General features: G+C 67.8%; 1 protein-coding gene across 1 annotated transcript in view; it reads left to right on the top strand.

Moving 5' to 3' along the window:
• Positions 1 to 40: 40 nt before the first annotated feature.
• Positions 41 to 20,583, top strand: part of EPPK1 (epiplakin 1) — a 33,564-nt gene continuing 13,021 nt past the window's right edge. Inside the window, exons 1-2 of the mRNA XM_072949948.1 lie at positions 41 to 108; positions 5,487 to 20,583. The exon at positions 5,487 to 20,583 is cut by the window's right edge and continues 13,021 nt beyond it. Coding sequence (XP_072806049.1) covers positions 5,540 to 20,583 — 15,044 coding nt within the window. The 5' untranslated portion in view covers positions 41 to 108; positions 5,487 to 5,539. The remainder of the gene's footprint in view (positions 109 to 5,486) is intronic.

The following is a 20,583-nucleotide window of genomic DNA, read 5'->3' as shown; positions in this document are numbered from 1 at the left end:
CCGCCGAGGGGAGGGGCCTGAGTGGGTTTAAACCGGGAGGCGCCGGGCGCAGGCGGAAGAGCGAACCGAGGAACTGCATTCGGAGCGTTGGGGGCTCAGTCCGGGCAGGTGGGACACCCAGGCCGCGGCCTTGAGGGGGCGGCCCCAGAGCAAAACTGAAACTCCTGCCCCGGCGCTCGGCCTGGGGCCTGCGGAGGCTGGGGTGGGGGCGCAAGGCGCCCGGAGGTGGCCGGGGGTTCTGGGCCCAGGCAGGCTGAGGCCCGGGCTGAGCGGGGCTGCTGCGGCTCGGCTCCCTGCCTACTAGCGCTGGTGAGCGAGGGTGCTGGCAGCCACCCCCAAGCTTGGGACACAGGTGGGAAAAGTGGCTCCCCGCATGGGCGTGGGCGCGGTGGCTCACGGAGGTGGGGTCTCGCTTGCCCAGCGGTTTCCCGGCAGGACTGGTGCGCCGTCCTGGGTGGGGCCCTGCAGGTCCGATTTCTCCCTGCCTGCCCCCTGCCCTGCAGAGCGGGAAGGAGGAGGGGACATTTGCAGCTGGAGCGAGCCAGAGCACCTGGGGCGCAAGGCAATCAGGCTGACAAATGGAGAAAGCGGGTCCGCTCCTGGCCGCCTCGCGGCGGGCGACGGAGGCCGGCGCTCACCCGCCGAGGGAGTTACCCGCTGAGGGGGGTGGGGCACAGGGACCATCTGCAGACCCTTGGGAGGTGGAGGTGGGAGGGGCTCTGCCCGCCAGGCCCCACCCTTCGTGGGTCGGCTTTCTCTCTTACCTGCCCATCACCCCAAGTTTCTCTCAGGTTACCGACCTTTGCCCATCAGCATGCAGAGCAGGCGGGCGGAATCTTTCCGATGCTGCCCGAGGTGGAGCCAGGGCCATGGTCACTGCCTCCCTGTGTGGGCCTGAGGCAGCCTGGCCGTCTGGTTCTGTTCTTATCTGGCTCAGGTGGACAACCAGACAACCGCCGCCCGGCTCCCAGCCCAGATGGAGTTGGGGGCCTGCCCTTCAGGGCAGGTGGCACCCCCTCCCAAGGGATGCAGATCCACCCTCCTCAGGAATTGCCGTCCCACCCTTTGTCACCAGGGTCCACCTTAGGTGGGGCCACTCCCAGGAAGCCACAGGAGGGACCTGCCTTCCTTTTCAAATTTCCTTCATGGTCCTGGGAAATCTGTTCCGCCTCCCTCCCTCCCCAAGCCAGGAGGCCACCAGCCCCTTTGGCCACACAGCAGTGCTACTTCTGCTAGTGGCCACCTGCCTGGGACACCTATGTTTTGGCTTCTATGAGATTGGGCTTGCCTGGGTTCCCTCCCCCGCCCCAGGTCGCAGACGCCCCTCACATGTCCTGGTCTGTCTCTCCGAAGCTCTAGACCCCTGTGTCCAGCTGCTTCTCCAGGGTCCCCTCTTCAGACTCAAGGCACCTGCTCCCAGAACAGTTCCCGTGTCCTGCCTGGTCCAGGACCAGGCAGGCTCGTACCTGGTCCAAGGTCACCGCTGACCAATCCGGCGGTGGCCCAGCTGCATCCGGCTCGCTCCCGGGCACGGGCCTCTCCTAGCCCCTGCCCCCTGCCCCCTGCCCCCAGGCCCTCCCGCACCCAGCCCCTCCCTCCCATGAGTCCCTTTTGTGTAGGGCCTGAGCCTCCTGCTCACTGAGCTTATGCCAACTGCTCTGGTTTTCCTGTCCAGGCGCAGCTGCTCCCCAGCACAGCACGGCACCTCTGGGCTCTGGGCAGGCTGCCCATGTCCAGCCAAGGGCCACCCGTGTCCAGCCAATGGCCACCCACAGCTGTGCCCACTCGTCTGCTCCTGCAGCCCCTGTGGGCCAGAATCCATTGCCCACCTTGCTGGGTAGTGAAGGGCCTCTCTTCCCTCACACCTTGGTTTCCTGCCAGACGTCAGGTGACTGGCTCACTGCTGCAGCCACCCTGGTGGCAGCACTGTTACCTGGTGGTCCTGCCGAGACCAAGGCGAGGCTCCCTCTGGCTCCCAAACCCTCTGAAAGCAACTCTGGCACAAAGGTAGCTTTACAAAGGAAGCACCGGTCTCCGGGGGAAGGCGGGCAGCTCAGCACACGTCCAGGCCCGTTTCCAGAAGCAGAGCCTGACACGGTCTTGGCAGGGGTAGTGCCTGCAGAAGGGAGGAGAGGAGGCAGATGGCAGAGGGACACGCTGGCCTGTGGTGCCATGTCACCCACTCCTGGGAGGAGGTCAGGGCAGCCCTGCATCCACCACAGTCACGCTGTGTCCTGGAACCCTGCTCCCGGGCACCCCCTCCCCCGACTCTCTCCCTGGGAAACGCAGGAGAAAGGGAGCAGGATGGGCCCCAGCCCCTGCCACCACCGCCATGGGTCTCGGGCGCACCGGGCACTTGTGGGCTTCTCTGTGATCCCCACCGTCACTCCCCTCACTCCCCCGCACCTTGACACGTGTGCTCACCCTGGTGGGAGCAGCCCCTCATCCCTGAGGCTGCCTCTCAGGCCAGGGTGGCTGCACCTATCCATTTGCTGTCAGAACCAGGCAGGGAAGGGTCTGCGTGGGCCCCCCTGGCACAGCCCCTGCCCCGACCCATCACAGACCCCCTCCTCCTGTGGTCAGGTCAGCTCCCCTGCTGGGCAGGTCCCTCCTCTGGCCTCTTGGTCCTGGACTCAAGGAGCCAGAGTGCCCTGGTAGAGGCGGTGGCCTTCAGCTAAGTGGGACCGTTGCTGTGTCCCCCGGCAGAAGCAGTCTTCCTTGGGGCCTAGGACGTCCAAACCCACTGACCCTGGAGCTGCAGAACAGGACAAGGAGCCTGGGCTCTGGTGGGTCACTGGGTGGGTGGGGAGGCATGCCTGCTCCCATCCCTGGTCCCTGGACCCGTGTAGCCTACTTGTGGGACAGAGTACTGGCACTTCCTGGAGTAGCATGTCCCAGGGCCAGGGGCTGCCTGTGAGCCCCCAGCAGCCTCCTGTAGCGCCTCAGCCTGCCCTGTGCGCTCCGGAGCCTCTCCCCTGGCCACCACGAGGCCCCAGGGGTCCAGCTGGTCACTTGAAGCCTTTTGGGATCTTTTCCAAAGCCTGGGTCTTCACAACTCTGCTCTTCCCCCATCCGATGCCCTCGTCCCCATCCTCTCAAAGGCCTAATGTCTTGCCCCGAGGGCACTGCCCTGTGAGGCCTGCTCACCTCAGCAAAGCTGAATAATTGTGGTGCTTCCTGGAGTCCAGCTGGTGGGGCGGCGGCCCCTCCAAAGCCCGCCTCCGTGCCGCCCAGTCCTGGCATAACTCTGAGCCAGGAGTCAGCTGCAGGCAGCAGCAGGAGGCTTGGGCCCAGCGTCTGGACAGGGAAGGGAGGGAGCAGGGTTTTGCCAGGGGTCTCAGCAGGCAGCCCCAGGGCTGTGAGCCCTAAGTGCAGCCCAGGAAGCGGGACTTGGGGCGAGGCAGCTCCGCCGAGGGGCAACAGTGAGGGCTGTGTGCTGAGTGTCCCCCGTGAGGTGAGGCTGAGTCCTGCCGTTCTGAGTGGGGTCTGGGCAGCGTCTGAAAATGTTCATCCTGCCAAGCCTGTGTGCCCTCGGCCCTGGCTTCATGCTGGCAGCAGGGGCCTCTGTCCCCTGCACAGCCCCAGCCGCTGAGATCTTCCCAGGGAGGTCTCAGCTCCCTGCCCTGTGTTCACTGCTGACCCACTGCTCCAGAGGCTGGGGGGCAGCGGGGAAGACTGGCCCGTGCACTGTGAGGCCACGGCCACAGATGCAAGATGGGCCGGAAAGTGAGCACCTATCGTGTGGCCAGCCATGGGGAGAAAGGGGCCTTGGGAGGGGTTAGGGTTCAGGCTCTGCAGAGTAGGCGGGGGTAGCTGCCCATAGCTTGTGGCTGTGGGGGTGCCACATAGCTTGAGGCTCCCTGTGAGACTGCTGGGCACCGGTGTCCAGGAGACAGCTGGACATGTGGCTCCGCACCTCCAGGACAGGCTACAGTCAGCATTGCTCTCTGATTTAATGGGGAAACGGAGACGGAGCAGAACCCTCTCACCAGGGAGAAGGATCCCCACACCCCATGACCCGGAGGTTGGGGCAGTCAAATCCAAAATGCATTTGTTGAGTTTGGCAGCTGGAGTCTGAGGTTAACGCAGCAAGAGCTTTGGAGTGGGGGCGAGGGCAAGCGGGGCCTGAGCCCTCTCCCCCGACCCCGCACGGGGTGTGGGAGTCCCAGGAGTGGCTCTGGGGAGCCGGTCGGGAGGTGAGGACAGGTGTGGACAGGCGCCCGAGCCGACTCCTGTGCCAGCAGGGGAGGAGGTGTAGACTTGGACCAGGGGCTGTGGGTGTGGTTCTGTGGAAACAAGGAGTGGACTGATTCCCGGGGCTGGGGCGGGAACAGTTACCACAGCCTGGGGGGCTTCGAACAACAGAAACTTAATTTTCCCACAGTTGAGAGGCCAGAATCTGAAATCGATGCTTCTAGCATTTGATGGCGATGCTGGAGTCCATGGCTCCAGTCCACTTCTGTCAGCTGAGTGCTCTCCCAGCCTCTGTCTTCCTCTGAGGACACAGTCACGTTGGAACAAGGCCCTCCCTACTCTAGCGTGATCTCACCTTAACTTAGTTGTATCGCAAAGACTCTGTTTCCAAATAAGATCACAGTCATAGGTACTGGAGGTTAGGACTCTGACATGTCTTTTGGGAGACGTGATCTAACCCAGCATAGAAGGGATCAGGCCAGAAGGTAGCGGAGGCTGGCATGCAGTTGCCGTAGGGGGACGGAGAGTAGGCTCCTGTCAGCGCTGCTCAGAGATTCAGGGCACACAGCTGTCTGCTCAGCCCTTAGCTCCTGGCAGGACCCGCACACAGGCACTGAGTCTGGTCATCCAGGGCCCCAAGGCCCAATGTGGGCACAGAGAGGCTATCGCCTAGTGGCCATGGGGCCTGGGTGGGCAGAGGGGGACACAAGGCCAGGCTGAGGTGGGAGACCTTAAGGGGTCAGAGGGCAGGGATCTGGCTGAAGCCCAGTGGGGATCCGGGAGGGAGCAGAGGCCGGAACAGTGGTGGGTCCAAGTAGAGGACCCTGGGAACAGGAGGGGGAGCACCAAGGCGGTGCTGGTGTCCGCAAATCCTTGGAGGCCACTCAAGGGGTGGTGGGGCCTTTGGGGAGCCAGGACGAGGGCCAGTGGTTGGGAGATGTGGGCGCTGAGGCCCAAGTTGTTGGAGGGAGCCACAGCCCAGGGGGCCAGGGCTGAGCCCCTGCACCAGGACCCTGGGGGGAGGAGGCAAGGGCGTGGGCTGAGGTGGAGGCCAGAGGAAGGCCTACAGGTGAAAACAGAGGCTGCGCTTCCCCAGAGACTACCCTGTGCTCACGGGGTCCCTCCTGGGACCTGCAGGGCAAAGGGAGGGACTGAACTGGATGCCAAGCCTCCTGACCCAGGAGGGCCCAGGTGGCGGGTCCAAGGCCTGGAGTTGACTCCCAGCCTAGGCCTTCCCTCCCACCCGCCCTACCATCACAGGAACCCTAACAGCATCTTCCTATCCCCTGCAGGGAGCGGACAGTGGACCTCGATTGAGTGAGTTCTGCATGACCTCTCAGGCACCATGAACGGCCACGCTTCTCCTCCTCTTGACGTCCTGGTCACCAGTAACACTGAGCCAGCCATTGTCCCCAAGACCACAAAGGCCACATTGGGAGCTGGCATCCACTCTGGGCCTCAGGCCAAGGCAGTCATGTCTGCCCAGGCCCAGAGCATCGCCGGGGTGTACGTGGAGGCCTCGGGCCAGGTCCATAGTCTCTACGCTGCCATGAAGCAGGGTGTCCTGCCCTTTGGGCTCGGGCTGGCTCTGCTGGAGGCCCAGGCGGCCACTGGGGGCCTGGTGGGCCCCGCCCAGGGCTGGCCGCTGTCTGTGTCTGATGCCCTGCAGCAGGGCTTGGTGGGCCTGGAGCTGAAGGAGAGGCTGCTGGCCGCTGAGCGTGCGGTCACTGGCTACCCTGACCCCTATGGGGGTGGGAGTCTGGCCCTTTTTCAGGCCATTGGGAAGGAGATGGTGGACAGGGCACTGGGGTGGAACTGGCTGGAGGCCCAGCTGGCCACTGGGGGTCTGGTGGATCCCACCCAGGGTGTGCGTGTGGCCCCTGAGTTGGCCTGCCAGCAGGGCCTCCTGGACCAGGAGGCGTGGCACGTCCTGTCAGAGTCTGGGCCCGACTCGGGTGCCCCAGGCTTCCTGGACCCCAACACGCTAGAGCAGCTGCCGTACCGCGAGCTGCTGGGGAGGTGTGTGCGGGCCCCCAGCACGGGGCTGGCCCTGCTGCCCCTCAAGACCACTTTCCGCACCCTAAGCGGAGCGGTGAGCTTGGCCGAGCTGCTGGAGGTGGGGGTCCTGGATGAGGGGACAGCCCGAGGCCTGCGGGAGGGCAGGCTGGCAGTGCCGGATGTGAGCACCCGCGCTGAGGTGCAGCGCTACCTGCAGGGCACAGGTGGTGTGGCAGGGGTGGTCCTGCTGCCTGCAGGCCTCAAGAAGAGCTTCTTCCAGGCTGTTGCCGAGCACCTGCTCCCCATGGGCGCCATGTTCCCACTGCTGGAGGCTCAGGCTGCCACCGGCACCCTGGTGGACCCAGCTACTGGCCGACACCTGTGGGTGGATGAGGCAGTCAGGGCAGGCCTGGTGGGCCCAGAGCTCCACAGGCAGCTCCTGGCGGCAGAGCAGGCAGTGACAGGATACCATGATCCCTTCACTGGCACCCGCATCCCCCTCTTCCAGGCCATGAAGAAGGAGCTGGTAGACAGGCCTCTGGCGCTGAGGCTCCTGGATGCCCAGTTGGCCACAGGTGGGCTCGTGTGTCCTGCCCGCAGGCTCCGGCTGCCCTTGGAGGCTGCCCTGCGCTTTGGTTGCCTGGACAAAAAGACGCAGCAGTGTCTCCTGCTGGCCACTGGCTTTTCAGACCCTGGCACACAGGAAAACCTCAGCTATGGGCAGCTGCTTGCCCGCTGTGTCACCGACCCAGAAACGGGGCTGGCCTTCCTGCCCGTCTTAGTGGGGAGCTTTGGAGAGGAGCCGCAGGGACCCCCATTCATTGAGCACAGCACCCGGCAGGCCCTGAGTGCTGCTGTGGCCACCATCTCTGTGGGCAAGTTCCAGGGCCGGCCTGTGTCACTCTGGGAGCTGCTCTTCTCCGAGGCAGTCCCCGTGGAACAGAGGGTGGCGCTGAGCCAGCAGCACAGGGACGGGACCCTCTCGGTGGAGGAGCTGGGAGCTGTGCTGAGGGCCACCCTCGAGCAGGCTGCAGCCACATCCAGGAACACTTTTGCTGGGCTGAGGGTCCCCGTGACTCCAAGAGAGCTGCTGACAGCGGAGATCATCAACCAAGACATGTACGAGCAGCTGGAACGAGGACAGACCACAGCGCAGGATGTGGGCAGCCTGGACTCCGTGCAGAGGTACTTGCAAGGCACTGGCTGTGTGGCCGGCCTGCTGCTGCCTGGATCCCAGGAGCAGCTCAGTGTCCATGAGGCTTGTAGGAGGGGACTCCTCAGACCCGGCACGGCCCTTATCCTCTTAGAGGCACAGGCAGCCACGGGCTTCATCATCGACCCAAAAGAAAACAAGAAGTATTCAGTGGAAGAGGCGCTGAGGGCTGGCGTCATAGGGCCCAGCGTGTATGCAAAGCTGCTGTCGGCCGAGCGTGCTGTCACCGGCTACAGTGACCCCTACACGGGGGAGCGGATCTCCCTGTTCCAGGCCATGAAGAAGGGCCTGATCGTCAGGGAGCATGGCATCCGCCTGCTGGAAGCCCAGATCGCCACGGGCGGCATCATCGACCCGGTGCACAGCCACCGCGTGCCTGTGGACGTGGCCTTCCAGCGTGGCTACTTTGACCAGACGCTGAAGTTGATTTTGGCAGACCCTAGCGACGACACCAAGGGCTTCTTCGAGCCCAACACGCATGAGAACCTCACCTACATGCAGCTGCTGGAGCGCTGTGTGCGCGACCCCAACACAGGGCTCCACCTTCTGCCACTCACGCGCACGCGGCCCCAGCTGGTGGATGGCACCACCAGGCAAGCCCTCCAGAGCCTGCTGTTGTCAGTGAGGCACGGGCGGTTCCGGGGACAGAGGGTTTCTGCCTGGGAGCTGATCAACTCGGAATGTTTCAGTGAGGATAGGAGGCGGAGGCTCCTGCAGGACTACCGGCTGCACAAGGTCTCACTGGAGCAAGTCTCAAAGCTGCTGGAGAGAGAGATGGAGAGGTGGGCAGATATCATGCTGCCCACTCTGCGGGGCCAGGTTACTGCCTACCAGCTCCTGGAGGCCCACATCATTGACCAGGAGCTCCTGGACCAGGTGCTGTCGGGGGCAGTGAGCCCCGAGGCCCTGCTTTGCATGGACAGCGTCCGCAGGTATCTGCGTGGATCGGGGGCCGTGGGTGGCGTGATGCTGCAGCCCTCCAACCAGCGTCTCAGCCTCTACCAGGCCATGAAGCAGAAGCTGCTGGGGCCAGGGGTGGCCCTGGCCCTGCTGGAGGCCCAGGCAGCCACCGGAGCTATTACTGACCCCTGCAGTCTGGAGACTATGTCTGTGGGCGAGGCCGTGCGCAGGGAGCTGGTGGGGCCAGAGCTCTACAGCAGGCTGAGACAAGCCGAGGACGCTGTCACCGGCCTTAGAGACCCCTTCTCTGGGGAACGAGTGTCCCTTTTCCAGGCCATGAAGAAGGGTCTTGTCTCTGTGGAGCAGGCTGTCCGCCTCCTGGAGGCCCAAGTGGCCACGGGAGGGGTCATTGACCCCAGGGGCCACCACCACCTCCCAATGCCCGTGGCCACACAGCGTGGCTGTATTGACCAGGACATGGAGGTGGCTTTGTCTAGCTCTGAGACCTTCCCCACGCTGGATGGCCGGGGACACACCAGCTACGCCCAGCTTCTGGAGCAGTGTGTAAGGGACGAGGCGTCCGGCCTGTACCTCCTGCCCCTGCCAGAAGATGCTCCTGCGATCCCCACGGACAAGCAAGTCCAGGAGACCCTAAAGGCCACTCAGGGGACTGAGGACGGCATGTCCCTCTGGGAGCTGCTGGGCTCCTGCCACTTCACTGAGGAGCAGCGGAGGGGCCTCCTGGAGGACTTCAGGGCGGGGAGGACTACGGCGCAGCAGCTGCGGGCAGCCGCGCAGAGGTGGGTGCAGGAGGCGGAGCTCCTGGCGCAGGCCCGCATCACCCTGCCTGGCCCGCGGGGCAGGGTGCCTGCCGTCTGGCTGCTGCACGCCGGCGTCATCACCCGGGAGACCCTGGAGGCGCTGGTCCAGGGTGCGTGGTCGCCTCTTGAGGTCGCTGAGCAGCCTGCTGTGCGGGCCTGCTTGTGGGGCACAGGCTGCGTGGCCGGGGTGCTGCTGCCGCGCTCGGGCGCCAAAGTGAGCATTGCCCAGGCCATGGAGGACAGCCTCCTGCCTGCTGGCCTGGGTCAGAGACTGCTGGAGGCCCAGGTGGCATCTGGCTCTCTCATTGACCCTCTGACCAGCCAGAGACTGTCGGTGGAAGATGCAATCAAGGCCGGCCTGGTGCCCGGGACATTGAGTGAGCAGCTCCAGCAGGTGGAGAGGGCAGTGGCCGGGTACACGGACCCCTGCTCGGGGGGCTCCCTCTCCCTGTGGCAGGCTGTGGAGAAAGGGCTCATGCCCCAGAGCGAGGGCTTCCCCCTCCTGCAGGCACAGCTGGCCACAGGGGGTGCAGTGGACCCCGTCCACGGGGTGCACCTGCCCGAGGCGGCAGCCTGCAGACTTGGCCTCCTGGATGAGCAGACGAGCAGGGTGCTGACCTCACCAGATGAGGACAACAAGTTCTTCTTTGACCCCAGCACGCGGGACAAGGTGACATACGGGCAACTCAAGGAGCGCTGTGTTTCAGATGCCAACACCGGCCTGTGGCTGCTGCCGCTCCCTGAGGACACGGCACTAGAGTGGGACAAGCACACGGTGGTGGCCCTGAGGGCCATGAAGGTGCCTGTCAGCACAGGGAGGTTCAGAGGCCTCAGCATGTCACTCTGGGACCTGCTACACTCAGAGTATGTTAGTGTCCACAGGCGGCGGGAGTTGGCAGCACTCTGCCAGTCTGGGAGGGCCACAGCACTGCGGCAAGTGGTCAGCGCAGTCACTGCCCTGGTGGAGGCCTCAGAGCGGCAGCCCTTGCGGGCCGCCTTCAGAGGGCTCCGGAAACAGGTGTCGGCCAGGGACCTGTTCAGGTCCCAGCTGATTGACAAAAAGACGTTGCATGACCTGAATGAGGGGAGGAAGACGGTGCAGGAGGTGATGGAGATGGACAGCGTGAAGCCGTTCTTGGAAGGAGGCAACTTCATAGCCGGGGTCCTTCTCCAGGACACAAAGGAGAGGATGAGCATCGCAGAGGCCCTGAGGAGACATGTCCTGCGGCCCGGCACAGCCCTGGTGCTGCTGGAGGCACAGGTGGCCACCGGCTTCCTCATCGACCCCTTGGAGAACCGGAAGCTGACTGTGCAGGAGGCATTCAAGGCTGGGATGTTCGGCAAGGAAACCTACCAGAAGCTGCTGTCGGCTGAGCGCGCCGTCACTGGCTACACCGATCCCTACACTGGGGAGCAGATCTCCCTGTTCCAGGCCATGAAGAAGGGCCTGATCGTCAGGGAGCACGGCATCCGCCTACTGGAGGCCCAGATCGCCACGGGTGGCATCATCGACCCGGTGCACAGCCACCGCGTGCCCGTGGACGTGGCCTTCCAGCGTGGCTACTTTGACGAGGAGATGAGCCGCATCCTGGAGGACCCCAGCGACGACACCAAGGGCTTCTTCGACCCGAACACGCACGAGAACCTCACCTACATGCAGCTGCTGGAGCGCTGCGTGCGCGACCCCGACACGGGGCTCTACTTGCTGCAAGTCGTAAAGAAAGGAGAGGCATACGTGTATATTGATGAAGCCACGAAGCAAGTTCTGCAATCCAAAACAACCACAATGCATGTGGGGCGGTTTGCCAATCAGATGGTCTCCTTCTGGGACCTGTTGACCTCTCAGTACTTCACTGAGGACAGGAAGAGAGAGCTTGTCCAGGCATACAGAGCCCAGAACGTGAGCCTGGAGCAGTTGCTGGAGATCATCGTCACGACGGTCAAAGAAACAGAAAAGCAAAACCAGGTGATCAAGGTGGCAGCCATTGGTGGGGAGGTGACAGCTGCAGAGTTATTCAACTCAGGAATCATCGATAAAAAGACCCTGGATACTCTGCACCCAGGGGACAGTGCAGGGCAGGCCCTCCGCAACCTGGAGCCTGTAAAGGCCTACCTGGATGGCAGGGGCTGCATTGCCGGTGTGATCACACCATCTACCCAGGAGGTCCTGAGCATGTACGAGGCCGGCAGGAAAGGACTCGTGCCAGCAGCGTTCGTGGCTCACCTACTAGAGGCGCAGGCAGCCACAGGGTTCATGCTGGACCCTCACAGCCACCAGAGGCTCTCTGTGGATGAGGCTGTGGCTGCTGGCCTGGTGGGCGAAGACCTGCAGGAAAGGCTCCTGATCGCCGAGAAGGCTGCCAGAGGCTATGTGGACCCAGTGACAGGACACACGATCTCCCTTTTCCAGGCCATGAGGAGAAAGCTGGTGGCACAGGAGTGGGCGCTCAGGCTGCTGGAGGTGCAGGTGGCCACGGGAGGCGTCGTGGACCCGCTGCACCACCACCGGCTTCCACTTGACACCGCCTACAGACGAGGCTGTCTGCACCCAGACACCTACCCGCTCGTTGCAGACCCAAAGTGCATGAATAAAAGATATGTGGACCCCAACACACAGGAAAAGGTGACGTACCAGGAGCTGCAGGAGAGGAGCCAGCAGGAAGAGGCAACGGGCTGGGCCCTGTTCCCTGTACTTCTTAGTGGACAGCAATGCACATATATTGACAACGCCACCATCAGAGCTCTCCAGGCCCAGCAGGTAGAGGTGACTGTGGGGAGGTTTAAGGGCCAGAGACCATCAGTCTGGGAATTGCTGAATTCAGAATATGTGACAGAGGAGAAGAAGCGTGAGTTAGTTGTAAACTACAAAAGAGACACAACACATGCACTAAAAGCGGTAGTGACTATTATCTTCGAAATAATTCATGAGACAGAAAAGAATAGAAAACAGCTCTGGTTCACAGGGATCAGGAGACAAATCACGGCCGCCGAGCTCTGCGCTGCAGGCGTCCTCAGTGAGGCAACGCTAGGGGCATTAGAGGAAGGGAGGACCACTGTGGACAATGTGACACAGGACGAAGGAGTCAGGCGCTACCTGGAAGGCACCAGCTGCATCGCCGGCGTGCTGGTGCCCGCCAGGGACGAGCCCGGGCGCCAGGAGAAGATGAGCATCTACCAGGCCATGTGGAAGGGCGTCCTGCGGCCCGGCACGGCCCTGGTGCTGCTGGAGGCGCAGGCGGCCACCGGCTTCGTCATCGACCCCGTGCGCAACCAGAAGCTGTCCGTGGAGGAGGCGGTGGCCGCGGGCGTGGTGGGCGGCGAGCTCCAGGAGAAGCTGCTGTCGGCCGAGCGCGCCGTCACCGGCTACACCGACCCCTACACCGGGGAGCAGATCTCCCTGTTCCAGGCCATGAAGAAGGACCTGATCGTCAGGGAGCACGGCATCCGCCTGCTGGAGGCCCAGATCGCCACGGGCGGCGTCATCGACCCGGTGCACAGCCACCGCGTGCCCGTGGACGTGGCCTTCCAGCGCGGCTACTTCGACGAGGAGATGAGCCGCGTCCTGGAGGACCCCAGCGACGACACCAAGGGCTTCTTCGACCCCAACACGCACGAGAACCTCACCTACAAGCAGCTACTGCGCCGCTGCGTGCGCGACCCCGACACGGGGCTCTACCTGCTGCAGCTGGCGGGCCGGGGCTCCGCCGTGCACCAGCTGGGCGAGGAGCTGCGCGCCGCCCTGCGCGATGCCCGCGTGACGCCGGGCTCGGGCGCCCTCCGGGGCCAGGGCGTCTCCGTCTGGGAGCTCCTCTTCTACCGGGAGGTGTCCGAGAGCCAGCGGCAGGACCTGCTGCGCCGGTACCGGGAGGGCTCGCTGACCGCGCCGGACGTGGGCGCCGCCCTCGCCTCCCTGCTGGCCCGGGCCGAGGCCGAGGACCAGGTCCCCCGGCCCGCGCCCCCCGACCCCCGGGGGGCCCTGCGTGCCGCCACCATGGAGGTCCGGGTGGGCCGCCTGCGGGGGCCCGCGGTGCCCGTGTGGGACGTGCTGGCGTCCAGCTACGTGAGCGAGGCCACCCGGGAGCAGCTGCTGGCCCAGTTCAGTGCGGGGACGCTGGGCTTGCCCGCGCTGACCCACAGGCTGACCACCATCATCCAGGAGGCGGAGGCGGCCGACGGGACCGAGCACGGGCTGGGGGGCGCCGCCCCCGGCCAGCCGGAGCCCGGCCCAGCCGGGCGCGGTGACGGTGACGCCGACGCGGGTCCCTCCCCGGGCCAGGCCGACGCCGAGGCCGCCCGGGCCCTCCAGGAGCGGGCCCTGCGGGCCGCCACCATGGAGGTGCAGGCCGGGCAGTTCCGCGGCCAGCCCGTCTCCGTGTGGGACGTCCTCTTCTCCTCCTACCTGGGCCAGGCCCGCCGGGACGAGCTCCTGGCCCGGCACGCGGCCGGCACCCTGGCCCTGCCCGGCCTGGTCGCCATCCTCACCCAGGTCATCGAGGAGGCGGAGGAGCGGCTGAGCAAGGTGTCCCTCCGGGGCCTGAGGCGCCAGGTGTCGGCCTCCGAGCTGGGCAAGTCCAGGATCCTGGGCCCCGAGACCCTGCGGGACCTGGCCCAGGGCACCAAGACCCTGCAGGAGGTGTCGGAGATGGACTCGGTGAAGCGCTACCTGGAGGGCACCAGCTGCATCGCCGGCGTGCTGGTGCCCGCCAGGGACGAGCCCGGGCGCCAGGAGAAGATGAGCATCTACCAGGCCATGTGGAAGGGCGTCCTGCGGCCCGGCACGGCCCTGGTGCTGCTGGAGGCGCAGGCGGCCACCGGCTTCGTCATCGACCCCGTGCGCAACCAGAAGCTGTCCGTGGAGGAGGCGGTGGCCGCGGGCGTGGTGGGCGGCGAGCTCCAGGAGAAGCTGCTGTCGGCCGAGCGCGCCGTCACCGGCTACACCGACCCCTACACCGGGGAGCAGATCTCCCTGTTCCAGGCCATGAAGAAGGACCTGATCGTCAGGGAGCACGGCATCCGCCTGCTGGAGGCCCAGATCGCCACGGGCGGCGTCATCGACCCGGTGCACAGCCACCGCGTGCCCGTGGACGTGGCCTTCCAGCGCGGCTACTTCGACGAGGAGATGAGCCGCGTCCTGGAGGACCCCAGCGACGACACCAAGGGCTTCTTCGACCCCAACACGCACGAGAACCTCACCTACAAGCAGCTACTGCGCCGCTGCGTGCGCGACCCCGACACGGGGCTCTACCTGCTGCAGCTGGCGGGCCGGGGCTCCGCCGTGCACCAGCTGGGCGAGGAGCTGCGCGCCGCCCTGCGCGATGCCCGCGTGACGCCGGGCTCGGGCGCCCTCCGGGGCCAGGGCGTCTCCGTCTGGGAGCTCCTCTTCTACCGGGAGGTGTCCGAGAGCCAGCGGCAGGACCTGCTGCGCCGGTACCGGGAGGGCTCGCTGACCGCGCCGGACGTGGGCGCCGCCCTCGCCTCCCTGCTGGCCCGGGCCGAGGCCGAGGACCAGGTCCCCCGGCCCGCGCCCCCCGACCCCCGGGGGGCCCTGCGTGCCGCCACCATGGAGGTCCGGGTGGGCCGCCTGCGGGGGCCCGCGGTGCCCGTGTGGGACGTGCTGGCGTCCAGCTACGTGAGCGAGGCCACCCGGGAGCAGCTGCTGGCCCAGTTCAGTGCGGGGACGCTGGGCTTGCCCGCGCTGACCCACAGGCTGACCACCATCATCCAGGAGGCGGAGGCGGCCGACGGGACCGAGCACGGGCTGGGGGGCGCCGCCCCCGGCCAGCCGGAGCCCGGCCCAGCCGGGCGCGGTGACGGTGACGCCGACGCGGGTCCCTCCCCGGGCCAGGCCGACGCCGAGGCCGCCCGGGCCCTCCAGGAGCGGGCCCTGCGGGCCGCCACCATGGAGGTGCAGGCCGGGCAGTTCCGCGGCCAGCCCGTCTCCGTGTGGGACGTCCTCTTCTCCTCCTACCTGGGCCAGGCCCGCCGGGACGAGCTCCTGGCCCGGCACGCGGCCGGCACCCTGGCCCTGCCCGGCCTGGTCGCCATCCTCACCCAGGTCATCGAGGAGGCGGAGGAGCGGCTGAGCAAGGTGTCCCTCCGGGGCCTGAGGCGCCAGGTGTCGGCCTCCGAGCTGGGCAAGTCCAGGATCCTGGGCCCCGAGACCCTGCGGGACCTGGCCCAGGGCACCAAGACCCTGCAGGAGGTGTCGGAGATGGACTCGGTGAAGCGCTACCTGGAGGGCACCAGCTGCATCGCCGGCGTGCTGGTGCCCGCCAGGGACGAGCCCGGGCGCCAGGAGAAGATGAGCATCTACCAGGCCATGTGGAAGGGCGTCCTGCGGCCCGGCACGGCCCTGGTGCTGCTGGAGGCGCAGGCGGCCACCGGCTTCGTCATCGACCCCGTGCGCAACCAGAAGCTGTCCGTGGAGGAGGCGGTGGCCGCGGGCGTGGTGGGCGGCGAGCTCCAGGAGAAGCTGCTGTCGGCCGAGCGCGCCGTCACCGGCTACACCGACCCCTACACCGGGGAGCAGATCTCCCTGTTCCAGGCCATGAAGAAGGACCTGATCGTCAGGGAGCACGGCATCCGCCTGCTGGAGGCCCAGATCGCCACGGGCGGCGTCATCGACCCGGTGCACAGCCACCGCGTGCCCGTGGACGTGGCCTTCCAGCGCGGCTACTTCGACGAGGAGATGAGCCGCGTCCTGGAGGACCCCAGCGACGACACCAAGGGCTTCTTCGACCCCAACACGCACGAGAACCTCACCTACAAGCAGCTACTGCGCCGCTGCGTGCGCGACCCCGACACGGGGCTCTACCTGCTGCAGCTGGCGGGCCGGGGCTCCGCCGTGCACCAGCTGGGCGAGGAGCTGCGCGCCGCCCTGCGCGATGCCCGCGTGACGCCGGGCTCGGGCGCCCTCCGGGGCCAGGGCGTCTCCGTCTGGGAGCTCCTCTTCTACCGGGAGGTGTCCGAGAGCCAGCGGCAGGACCTGCTGCGCCGGTACCGGGAGGGCTCGCTGACCGCGCCGGACGTGGGCGCCGCCCTCGCCTCCCTGCTGGCCCGGGCCGAGGCCGAGGACCAGGTCCCCCGGCCCGCGCCCCCCGACCCCCGGGGGGCCCTGCGTGCCGCCACCATGGAGGTCCGGGTGGGCCGCCTGCGGGGGCCCGCGGTGCCCGTGTGGGACGTGCTGGCGTCCAGCTACGTGAGCGAGGCCACCCGGGAGCAGCTGCTGGCCCAGTTCAGTGCGGGGACGCTGGGCTTGCCCGCGCTGACCCACAGGCTGACCACCATCATCCAGGAGGCGGAGGCGGCCGACGGGACCGAGCACGGGCTGGGGGGCGCCGCCCCCGGCCAGCCGGAGCCCGGCCCAGCCGGGCGCGGTGACGGTGACGCCGACGCGGGTCCCTCCCCGGGCCAGGCCGACGCCGAGGCCGCCCGGGCCCTCCAGGAGCGGGCCCTGCGGGCCGCCACCATGGAGGTGCAGGCCGGGCAGTTCCGCGGCCAGCCCGTCTCCGTGTGGGACGTCCTCTTCTCCTCCTACCTGGGCCAGGCCCGCCGGGACGAGCTCCTGGCCCGGCACGCGGCCGGCACCCTGGCCCTGCCCGGCCTGGTCGCCATCCTCACCCAGGTCATCGAGGAGGCGGAGGAGCGGCTGAGCAAGGTGTCCCTCCGGGGCCTGAGGCGCCAGGTGTCGGCCTCCGAGCTGGGCAAGTCCAGGATCCTGGGCCCCGAGACCCTGCGGGACCTGGCCCAGGGCACCAAGACCCTGCAGGAGGTGTCGGAGATGGACTCGGTGAAGCGCTACCTGGAGGGCACCAGCTGCATCGCCGGCGTGCTGGTGCCCGCCAGGGACGAGCCCGGGCGCCAGGAGAAGATGAGCATCTACCAGGCCATGTGGAAGGGCGTCCTGCGGCCCGGCACGGCCCTGGTGCTGCTGGAGGCGCAGGCGGCCACCGGCTTCGTCATCGACCCCGTGCGCAACCAGAAGCTGTCCGTGGAGGAGGCGGTGGCCGCGGGCGTGGTGGGCGGCGAGCTCCAGGAGAAGCTGCTGTCGGCCGAGCGCGCCGTCACCGGCTACACCGACCCCTACACCGGGGAGCAGATCTCCCTGTTCCAGGCCATGAAGAAGGACCTGATCGTCAGGGAGCACGGCATCCGCCTGCTGGAGGCCCAGATCGCCACGGGCGGCGTCATCGACCCGGTGCACAGCCACCGCGTGCCCGTGGACGTGGCCTTCCAGCGCGGCTACTTCGACGAGGAGATGAGCCGCGTCCTGGAGGACCCCAGCGACGACACCAAGGGCTTCTTCGACCCCAACACGCACGAGAACCTCACCTACAAGCAGCTACTGCGCCGCTGCGTGCGCGACCCCGACACGGGGCTCTACCTGCTGCAGCTGGCGGGCCGGGGCTCCGCCGTGCACCAGCTGGGCGAGGAGCTGCGCGCCGCCCTGCGCGATGCCCGCGTGACGCCGGGCTCGGGCGCCCTCCGGGGCCAGGGCGTCTCCGTCTGGGAGCTCCTCTTCTACCGGGAGGTGTCCGAGAGCCAGCGGCAGGACCTGCTGCGCCGGTACCGGGAGGGCTCGCTGACCGCGCCGGACGTGGGCGCCGCCCTCGCCTCCCTGCTGGCCCGGGCCGAGGCTGAGGACCAGGTCCCCCGGCCCGCGCCCCCCGACCCCCGGGGGGCCCTGCGTGCCGCCACCATGGAGGTCCGGGTGGGCCGCCTGCGGGGGCCCGCGGTGCCCGTGTGGGACGTGCTGGCGTCCAGCTACGTGAGCGAGGCCACCCGGGAGCAGCTGCTGGCCCAGTTCAGTGCGGGGACGCTGGGCTTGCCCGCGCTGACCCACAGGCTGACCACCATCATCCAGGAGGCGGAGGCGGCCGACGGGACCGAGCACGGGCTGGGGGGCGCCGCCCCCGGCCAGCCGGAGCCCGGCCCAGCCGGGCGCGGTGACGGTGACGCCGACGCGGGTCCCTCCCCGGGCCAGGCCGACGCCGAGGCCGCCCGGGCCCTCCAGGAGCGGGCCCTGCGGGCCGCCACCATGGAGGTGCAGGCCGGGCAGTTCCGCGGCCAGCCCGTCTCCGTGTGGGACGTCCTCTTCTCCTCCTACCTGGGCCAGGCCCGCCGGGACGAGCTCCTGGCCCGGCACGCGGCCGGCACCCTGGCCCTGCCCGGCCTGGTCGCCATCCTCACCCAGGTCATCGAGGAGGCGGAGGAGCGGCTGAGCAAGGTGTCCCTCCGGGGCCTGAGGCGCCAGGTGTCGGCCTCCGAGCTGGGCAAGTCCAGGATCCTGGGCCCCGAGACCCTGCGGGACCTGGCCCAGGGCACCAAGACCCTGCAGGAGGTGTCGGAGATGGACTCGGTGAAGCGCTACCTGGAGGGCACCAGCTGCATCGCCGGCGTGCTGGTGCCCGCCAGGGACGAGCCCGGGCGCCAGGAGAAGATGAGCATCTACCAGGCCATGTGGAAGGGCGTCCTGCGGCCCGGCACGGCCCTGGTGCTGCTGGAGGCGCAGGCGGCCACCGGCTTCGTCATCGACCCCGTGCGCAACCAGAAGCTGTCCGTGGAGGAGGCGGTGGCCGCGGGCGTGGTGGGCGGCGAGCTCCAGGAGAAGCTGCTGTCGGCCGAGCGCGCCGTCACCGGCTACACCGACCCCTACACCGGGGAGCAGATCTCCCTGTTCCAGGCCATGAAGAAGGACCTGATCGTCAGGGAGCACGGCATCCGCCTGCTGGAGGCCCAGATCGCCACGGGCGGCGTCATCGACCCGGTGCACAGCCACCGCGTGCCCGTGGACGTGGCCTTCCAGCGCGGCTACTTCGACGAGGAGATGAGCCGCGTCCTGGAGGACCCCAGCGACGACACCAAGGGCTTCTTCGACCCCAACACGCACGAGAACCTCACCTACAAGCAGCTACTGCGCCGCTGCGTGCGCGACCCCGACACGGGGCTCTACCTGCTGCAGCTGGCGGGCCGGGGCTCCGCCGTGCACCAGCTGGGCGAGGAGCTGCGCGCCGCCCTGCGCGATGCCCGCGTGACGCCGGGCTCGGGCGCCCTCCGGGGCCAGGGCGTCTCCGTCTGGGAGCTCCTCTTCTACCGGGAGGTGTCCGAGAGCCAGCGGCAGGACCTGCTGCGCCGGTACCGGGAGGGCTCGCTGACCGCGCCGGACGTGGGCGCCGCCCTCGCCTCCCTGCTGGCCCGGGCCGAGGCCGAGGACCAGGTCCCCCGGCCCGCGCCCCCCGACCCCCGGGGGGCCCTGCGTGCCGCCACCATGGAGGTCCGGGTGGGCCGCCTGCGGGGGCCCGCGGTGCCCGTGTGGGACGTGCTGGCGTCCAGCTACGTGAGCGAGGCCACCCGGGAGCAGCTGCTGGCCCAGTTCAGTGCGGGGACGCTGGGCTTGCCCGCGCTGACCCACAGGCTGACCACCATCATCCAGGAGGCGGAGGAGGCCGACGGGACCGAGCACGGGCTGGGGGGCGCCGCCCCCGGCCAGCCGGAGCCCGGCCCAGCCGGGCGCGGTGACGGTGACGCCGACGCGGGTCCCTCCCCGGGCCAGGCCGACGCCGAGGCCGCCCGGGCCCTCCAGGAGCGGGCCCTGCGGGCCGCCACCATGGAGGTGCAGGCCGGGCAGTTCCGCGGCCAGCCCGTCTCCGTGTGGGACGTCCTCTTCTCCTCCTACCTGGGCCAGGCCCGCCGGGACGAGCTCCTGGCCCGGCACGCGGCCGGCACCCTGGCCCTGCCCGGCCTGGTCGCCATCCTCACCCAGGTCATCGAGGAGGCGGAGGAGCGGCTGAGCAAGGTGTCCCTCCGGGGCCTGAGGCGCCAGGTGTCGGCCTCCGAGCTGGGCAAGTCCAGGATCCTGGGCCCCGAGACCCTGCGGGACCTGGCCCAGGGCACCAAGACCCTGCAGGAGGTGTCGGAGATGGACTCGGTGAAGCGCTACCTGGAGGGCACCAGCTGCATCGCCGGCGTGCTGGTGCCCGCCAGGGACGAGCCCGGGCGCCAGGAGAAGATGAGCATCTACCAGGCCATGTGGAAGGGCGTCCTGCGGCCCGGCACGGCCCTGGTGCTGCTGGAGGCGCAGGCGGCCACCGGCTTCGTCATCGACCCCGTGCGCAACCAGAAGCTGTCCGTGGAGGAGGCGGTGGCCGCGGGCGTGGTGGGCGGCGAGCTCCAGGAGAAGCTGCTGTCGGCCGAGCGCGCCGTCACCGGCTACACCGACCCCTACACCGGGGAGCAGATCTCCCTGTTCCAGGCCATGAAGAAGGACCTGATCGTCAGGGAGCACGGCATCCGCCTGCTGGAGGCCCAGATCGCCACGGGCGGCGTCATCGACCCGGTGCACAGCCACCGCGTGCCCGTGGACGTGGCCTTCCAGCGCGGCTACTTCGACGAGGAGATGAGCCGCGTCCTGGAGGACCCCAGCGACGACACCAAGGGCTTCTTCGACCCCAACACGCA

Source organism: Vicugna pacos, chromosome 25, assembly GCF_048564905.1.
Source record: "Vicugna pacos chromosome 25, VicPac4, whole genome shotgun sequence".
Taxonomy (NCBI): Eukaryota; Metazoa; Chordata; class Mammalia; order Artiodactyla; family Camelidae; genus Vicugna; species Vicugna pacos.
Note: the sequence above shows the minus strand (reverse complement) of the source record. Positions and strands in the feature narration are given on the sequence as shown.